We start from the raw sequence: 8,036 nt of genomic DNA on the forward strand, positions 1-8,036 counted from the left end.
AAAACATATTTCCATGAAATAGTAAAATTTGTCATTTTCAACATATCACTAGACCTATACAATTTGTCTGGTGTAAACATGTTGAAGGTAGCCTACAAAAAAACCATGCAAGTCGCTGACTTTTCTTAATTTTGATTGTCATTTTGAAACTCCCATACTCCAAAGGATTAAGATGACTCACCAGAGCAGAGCTAATTTTCCAGAATCTCACCTGAAGGGGGCGTCCTATCCGCAGTGCATAGACAAATAAAGTTTTAAAGATGGGACAGCCAGGCAGAACATCAGCCGACCTTTAGGGACTGGCCATGTAGGATACTATGGTATGCTAGCAGACAAAACACTCTGCTGTATGATAAAAGACTGTAAAATAGGCCTGTTAATAATCAGGAGATAAATAGGCTACAAATCTGGCATACAGTTAAATGTCTTCACCTTTCTTCCTTGGTTTCCTTCAATCTAATGTTAGAATTTAAACACATGAAAAAACATGACTATTATTGTACAAACTAATTCAGGCAGAGAGGGTTAAAGCGGAGCTAGTAATCAAGGATCTTTGATTCAGGCCTATTATGTGTAAAGCCTATACGCAAGAATGTAACCACTCCCACAGTCGTAAACTTGTTCAAGATATTACCGTAAAATGCTCCTCTCTGTCGTTACCATGCCCCTGATTTTCGGCGTTTGAAACCCTTTCGGCCTCTCCGTACGGCACCTCAGCTGAAGACGGTATGTGTCCGCCTGAGCTCTTGTGAATATCACAAAACTTTAGTCATATAAATACGGTTTAAGCAATTATTTGTGTTTTATTTCTTCTAGAAATATGCCAGCGAAAGGTCCACTTCAATCGGTCCAGGTCTTTGGACGCAAAGTGAGTACAAAATATTAGAATCATCCACGTGTGGCGTTAAGCTAGTCGGCTAATTTAGCTGAATTGGTGTACAACATGCTAACGTTACCTGTTTACCATGCCAATTTTACAAAATGCCAGCGCATATGTAGTGCCACGGTTATTAAATCAAAGTGTAGAGTTTAATGAAAACATTTAGGAGTATCAGAATTGATTTAGATATGAGAGTGTCAAGTTCGGCGAGTGTTTCCCCGAGTGTGGCCTAGTGAAGCCTCTCATCCCATTGGTATTTTCGACCAGCCTTGCGTGGTGTATTAGGAGCTAAGCTAGTGAGCTAACTGCCAATGTAACTCGTTAACGTTACATGAATGTGTCAAGGTATAGTTAACTTTGTTAACCTTTAAACTACTGATACTTGTTTTCACGTTAATTTTCGTATAGCTCTTTTGTGTGTAAGTTAAGAGTGTAACCGTAACAGTTATTTTCTTAGCTTGCTAGTAACCTATCTTAAGTTCGTTAGGCTTGTCTGTATAAGTGTCGAAGGGTCTAACGTCATAGTGTAAGTACTTACCAGCTAACCTTAAGAGACACAAGGATTCATTCGAGTTGGTTTTGTTTTTCAACAGAAAACAGCCACAGCTGTTGCCCACTGCAAGAGGGGAAATGGCCTCATCAAGGTGAATGGCAGACCTCTTGAGATGATTGAGCCAGCGACTCTTCAGTACAAGGTAAGTGCTGGTGATGTCTTGGGTGTTGCCTGTTGTGCACATCAGAGCTGAAGATTGCTTTAGGAGTAGTTAATTGTATGGTGACATTAGTAATCAGATGTGGTAATCATTTGTTGCCTTCCTCATCAAAAACTTGAGCTTCATTATTGCGCTGATCCACAAATTGAGGGTTTCAGATGGTTTGACAGTATTGGTGAATTGAGGATTTAAATCAGATGAGGTTGAAATGTGTATCAGTGGCCAATTTCAAAACTTACTGGGATTGTAGACTTCACTGGTTTGAGTAGCCAATTTCTGTGTCTTATGTTCCACTGTAGTGTTGACTAGTGTCTGTTACCAGCAAGGCAATCAATATGCATGTACACATGAATGTCTTAATGAGTCAATGAAATGTTTACCATGTATATAGACTGGTTCCTTGCTGGTTGTCAGATGGGGGACTTGCCATAAGAATCCAGTTTACTTAAAAGTCTGCAGGAAGGCCGCTGCACATCGGAGATATACTTTTGACATATGGTTGACTGTTGCAAGATTACAGAAAAAAAGACCATAGAACATTTCCTCCCCATATGTGGCGGAAGTGTAGTTCTGACCTAATGTTGCCTTGTAATTGTGTCCATAGCTGCTGGAGCCTGTTCTGCTGCTGGGCAAGGAGCGCTTTGCTGGAGTGGACATCAGAGTGCGCGTGAAGGGTGGTGGACACGTCGCTCAGGTCTACGGTAGGTGGATGGATAGCAAGATGCCTATATGTACACGCTGCATTCTTTTTGGGAATTTTGAAAATGGAAATGTGTCCCTCTGGAATGATTCTGTCTTTGATGGTGTTGATGGCATTTCTGGTTAACTGGATTTAATTCCTCCATATTAAGTCTCTGTCTTCATCACTTGCAGCTATCCGTCAGGCTATCTCCAAATCCCTGGTGGCATACTACCAGAAATGTGAGTTCTCAAATTTTTACAAAACAACTGGGTAAAAAGCTAAAACCTCACACTTTGTAAGTGGTGTCTGTTCACATCAGTGGTTCAGTAGTTGTTAAACATGCTCCTCTTGCAGATGTCGATGAGGCCTCCAAGAAAGAGATCAAAGACATCCTGATCCAGTACGACAGGACTCTGTTGGTGGCTGACCCTCGTCGCTGCGAGTCCAAGAAGTTCGGTGGACCTGGTGCCCGTGCCCGCTACCAGAAATCCTACCGTTAAACTTGCCCTGTACATTTTCATATAATAAAGTTGAGGGGAAAACAAATTGTCAAGTGTCTTTGATCTTGGTTCCTGAGAACACTTTATGCTTAATGTTGTATGAGACTGTTGTCATGTAGTGATGGGTATGGCATAAATGTCCCCTTGTGACTATATACTGAATAAAATGATAAAGGCAACATGTAGCAATCTCGGGTTTTACCCCTCAGAGTTGGTTAGGATACTTGCATGGTTCAAGACGGGTGTCAGTCTCACATTATAGTAGTTTAAGTTTGTTGGAATGGGGGGTGTTATGTTGGTATCAGATTGTTGATTGATTTTTTTATTTTGCTCCACCCACTTGAGCTAGCAAGTCATATAGGTTTATCATGTACAGTAGTCTTATATTACCCTGACTCCGCTATGTACTTAACGCTCAATTCTCTTCGGTATGTGTAGCAGAATCTAGTCAAGAGTATGGTTTGCAAAGCTAGACCTATATGGCATTTTGTTGCAATACCCTACTTTCCATGCCATTTCTTTCTCTTATTCACCAGTATAGAGGATATGGCTACGCCAACATAATGTACTAGATGTAATCATATAGAGATATTGCTTATTACACATAGTTGATGACAACTGGAATTGAATCGTCTTATTTCAGTTTGTGGAATCAACTTGACCTTTTGTTTTTGTTCAGTGTATGCCTGGGCATTATGTGAATATTTCCTACAAACTAGTAAATATCTTATTTGAAACTTAAACTTTTTAATGAGGTCATCAGTCAGTGCTTTCTTTTTGGGAAAACAGAATTGTGCTATTCATGATTTTTAACTTAAAAACAGACTTGTATCACAGAGTAGCTTCTATACTTTTTGGTTGTATGCTTACAAGAGCAGCAGATGGTGCACTACCTTGTCTGCCCTGAATGCATTCTCATTTTAGATGTGGATATAAACTAGCTTCAATATTCATGTCAAACATGCCCCCAACCGACAGTGGTCCGCCTCTTGCTATCTAGGTAGTGATCAGCAAAGAAGTGAAAGCTGCTGAAGGAGAAGTGAAAGCTGCTGAAAACATTAAAAAATGCACCAAACAGTATGACTTAGAGGCATTTCCCATTTTAGATGTGGATATAAACTAGCTTCAATATTCATTGTCCCCAATGGACCGACAGTGATCAGCAAAGTTTTAAAAGAAAAGAAAAACAGCTGGAGAAGTGAAAGCTGCTGAAAACATGCACCAGTATGACTTTGACAGGAGTCAAAAGGAATTTCAGTAACATCTCATTCTAAATCCATAAACACATTCCACAAATTTCCACTAACTACTGTCCATTTCCACAAACAATCTAGGTAGGCTATGGGATACAGGCAGGTCAACATAGTTGTTAGGTTGACTATTTGTAGATTTATTATGGGATGTGTCTCGTAGGCAGAGAAAAGTTGCTCTCAAACACTGTCCACTGTCTACAGAGTCAGTGTAAGGAATAGATTAAATACAGGGGTGGGCAACTAACTAATTTCCCCAAGGGGCCACATGACAAACTGGGACTGTTGAAGAGGACCGGACCCAAAATACCAAACTCAAGTCTGAACTCAATTCTGTTCAATTATTCTGTTCTTGTATAACATTAAGTAAATCATATGGTTTTGTTTACTAGTCGTAAGAACAGATGAAAATGTGAGGGAGACAAAGGAAAAACAGCCATATTTAATCTATGTCCAGTATTTAATCCTCATTCTCGAAAATGATTTTTTGACATTGACATTTTTTTTTCAGTTTTCAAGGACTGATATAAAAAAGTACTACAATATCTATATAATTAGGCTAGGTCATGAAAATGTGAAGGAGTCAGTACAACCGATAGGCTTGTGCCACCATTTCATCAACACTCATCAATATTTCATCATTAAATCATTGCCATCATTAAATTAACTCTATGCAGAATTAGACTACGAAAATGTGGAGCAGACAATAGTAGGCTGTCATTAATCAACATGCACAAAGAAAACTATTTTAAAAATGTAGGCTATGTTTTTGCTTTAACTTTATGCACAACTGTGATTGGTCAACTCGCTCTGTGTGTTGAGCCGGCTGCTTCAAGCAACCACATCATACTAGTTTGCTAACATAAGCTTTGCAAATAAACTCAGACATATTTTGGTTACAATTACGGGGTTATCCGATTGTAAACTGTCTATCTGCCAGTAACGTTTTGAAATGAACACTTCGTATCGCCAACGAGCAGCAGTAGCAACTATGACTCCTACCCACTGTAGCTAGTTAGCATGTTAGCATTGCTAACATTGTTAGCATTTTTAGCAAAACTGCTAAAAATGATTAGCTAAGTAACATGGTTAGCATTGTTAGCATAACTGCTAAAAATGATTAGCTAGGTTAGCTAAGTCACATGGTTAGCATTCTAGTTAGCATGTTAGCATTGTTAGCTTGCTAGTTAGCATAGTTAGCATAACTACTAAAAATGATAAGCTAAGTTAACATATTTTTGCATTTTCATGCACTATATTTCCTTCAGGAAATGCTTTTCTAGTTAGATCTACATTTACGTTTTAAAATGAATTATATGGTGCAGCCTCTGAAGAATTATTCTTGCGAGTAGCATATGACGTGCGGTTTTTGTCATTACGCGATCACGTTCATTTTGAGAGCACTGATATACAGTAGCCCATAGTGTTTACATTTACAGGTTGCGTTCCACCTGTCATATGCGCCCCACACTTGTACTGGGTTGATGCCACCGAAAAATCTCACAGGCACACCTTAATTCTAATTTCTGGCTACGCCCTTAAAGTAGCCTATTTATTTTGTTTGTTTTAATTAGCCTAGTTGCCTGCTGTAGTTTTAGTGGTCACCTTGCTATTTTAAAGTTGTATCAGGTAGCTTAGTTGACTTTACATTCTCCTATGTGGGCCATTTGGAACAGAAGAACACACCAGAATAGGCCTGTTTAGTTACTTTAGGCCTAAGCAGGATTTGATGGCCACATTCCTACACTTATAAAATGCAATTCAATGCGGAAGTAATCTAAGTATTCAGAATACGTTACTCAGATTGAGTAACGTAACGGAATACATTACAAATTACATTTTTGGGCATGTATTCTGTATTCTTTAATGGAATACGTTTTGAAAGTAACCCTCCCAACACTGGTTCTAACAACCTTTGCGGTGAGCGACGCAGACATAAGAGACACGAAAATTTGAAAGGTTTTTGCCGACGTAAAGGCAACTGCATTGTGTCGACGCAGTATGGCAAGCCGTTCAAGACAAAACGTCTGTCAAAATAACGCCTCCACGTGTAGATTTTTTACTTCTTCAGGAGTAAAAAATAGACGTCTGAGCGTCAGACGTCAAATTTTTACGTGTGCCACGCGCAAAAACTTTGAGTCTGACGTCAGAGGTAAAAAAAATGACATCTGGGTGATTTGCTGCAATGCCAGAGCCTTTGTGCCAGAGTAGACACAGCATTGGCTGCTGGAAACAGGAAATGCAGCCGCTATAGTTGCAGCAGAAGAAACAAGATGCCAGAGCAATGTGCAGCATATTCCTGCTCAAATCGGCGGACCATCGCCATAGTTCATAGTTCATAGCCGGGTGAACACCTGAACACCTCCCACACAGCAGTAGACTCCTAGGCGGATCCGCCTTCAAGACGCCAAACCCGCGTGACTGTCGCATTCGTTTTGGTGCCGCACAGAGGATCAGCTCCGCCTCCAGGCGGCCCCCTAAATTCTACTGTCAAACAGCGGATCCTGAGTGGACCCATGTCGGATCCGCGGGCGTGGACGCGCATTTACTGTAACGGTTGAACATGACTGTACACCAAGAGCCAAGAGTCATACTAGTGGATATTTTCTTTGCTGGGACACGGTTGCGCTGAACCCTCTCGAGTAAGTGATATTTATTAATATATTGCGACATTCACAATAGCTAAACATTGGCCTTTGTGGTTTTATAATCATCATGTTTATTAATTGTAATGATGTTGTTTGATATTAGGACTAACGTTAACGTTAGTGCAACCAGAGACGTTTGTCATTTTGTGCAACAGTTTGTGCAAAGTTAACGTTATTGTTAGCTGTGATGCTCATATGAGTCTGTAGCCTATCTGATTTAAAATGGGATAGCAATTTCGGCAGAATATGTTATGGTAGTGTGATTTAAAAAACACACATTGTTATTTAACATTAGTCTGTTGTCCATATAGTGCTACTATGCTAGCGGCATATAGCTGCTAGCTAGCATGCTGCTAGGCGCAATTGCATAAGTTATTGCTAATGTCTATTAGTGCTATACATATATTGAAATCACGTTTGCGATGCAAACCTTGATTAAGGTGATATTGGCACTGGTATTTCAGTCAATGAAGTCAGTGAAGCACTCTGCTATGATAGCTACCTACAACTTTAGCATGTTGACTCACTGATAATGGTTTAGCCCTAGCCTCTAGCTAGCTGTGCATTAACGTTTGCTTTTGCCAAGTTTGGTCTCATACGTAACTTTAAACAGTTAAAAGAGTTTAAGTTTACAGTTAAAACATCTGCATTCATGCAATATTGCCTGAAAAGTTCATTCATTATTATCAGATTGTATTGAAACACATTGATTTCAATGTCAATCCATTCATGGAGTTGATATAGATAGTGCATACCAAAATATTGAAACATACAAATTCATGTCCAGCATGACCAGAGATTTGTTTTTGTTTGCCATTGTTTGGCCCTGTAGCTCTCAGCCTACCATGGTTAAAGGAGAATTCCGGTGTGATATTGACCTAAAGTGTATTGAAACATGATACCGAGTGTGAACGTATGTCTCATAGCCCATCTCGACTTGTCCCCTGCACTCCAAAATCTGGCGCTAGTTAGCCGATGCTACCAACAACTTTTTCAGTAGTGGTGCTTCGGCATCGGGCTAGCCATGCAAATAAATCACTGTTTTACACCCATTTACGAGGCTCAATGTATCTCCACACTTCATTGGTAGACTTCCTAGGGCCCTGACATTTAAAACGAGACATTGAGAACTTTGAAAAAGCACTGGTAGTTTACTTACAAGACGATTTATACAGACAGTATCTTCACGAAGTTTAACGTTTGCAGCCATCTTGAATTTAGTCACGATAAGTCGAGCAACGAGTAAGAATGAACAGGTATGATAAGGGATCAGATTCCAAAAATAATTCAGTGGAAATGCATGGATTCCAGTTTCTTCCAGTAGCAGCAACTGGAATCCATGCATTTCCACTGAATTATTTAT

At 39.7% G+C, this 8,036-nt stretch overlaps 1 protein-coding gene across 2 annotated transcripts; it reads left to right on the forward strand.

Annotated features, from left to right (window-relative positions):
- The first annotated feature begins 623 nt into the window (after positions 1 to 623).
- rps16 (ribosomal protein S16) lies at positions 624 to 2,821 on the forward strand. 2 transcript variants are annotated; one of them, XM_042079341.1, is made up of 6 exons: positions 624 to 726; positions 817 to 868; positions 1,474 to 1,575; positions 2,198 to 2,294; positions 2,467 to 2,514; positions 2,630 to 2,821. In XM_042079341.1, exons 2-6 carry the CDS (start codon positions 821 to 823, stop codon positions 2,773 to 2,775), a joined length of 441 nt encoding a protein of 146 aa, XP_041935275.1. In that variant the 5' UTR covers positions 624 to 726; positions 817 to 820; the 3' UTR covers positions 2,776 to 2,821. The 2 variants fall into 2 exon arrangements, with proteins under 2 accessions (XP_041935275.1, XP_041935276.1); XM_042079342.1 differs by having other exon boundaries at positions 643 to 726; positions 817 to 872.
- The last annotated feature ends 5,215 nt before the right edge of the window (positions 2,822 to 8,036 follow it).

This window comes from Alosa sapidissima, chromosome 22, assembly GCF_018492685.1.
Source record: "Alosa sapidissima isolate fAloSap1 chromosome 22, fAloSap1.pri, whole genome shotgun sequence".
Taxonomy (NCBI): Eukaryota; Metazoa; Chordata; class Actinopteri; order Clupeiformes; family Clupeidae; genus Alosa; species Alosa sapidissima.

Coding starts and splice junctions, on each gene's coding strand:
- rps16 (XM_042079341.1), top strand. CDS start 821: ATGCCAGCGAAAGGTCCACTTCAATCGGTCCAGGTCTTTGGACGCAAA. Junction 869..1,473: donor TCCAGGTCTTTGGACGCAAA/GTGAGTACAAAA, acceptor GTTTTTCAACAG/AAAACAGCCACAGCTGTTGC. Junction 2,515..2,629: donor GGTGGCATACTACCAGAAAT/GTGAGTTCTCAA, acceptor CTCCTCTTGCAG/ATGTCGATGAGGCCTCCAAG.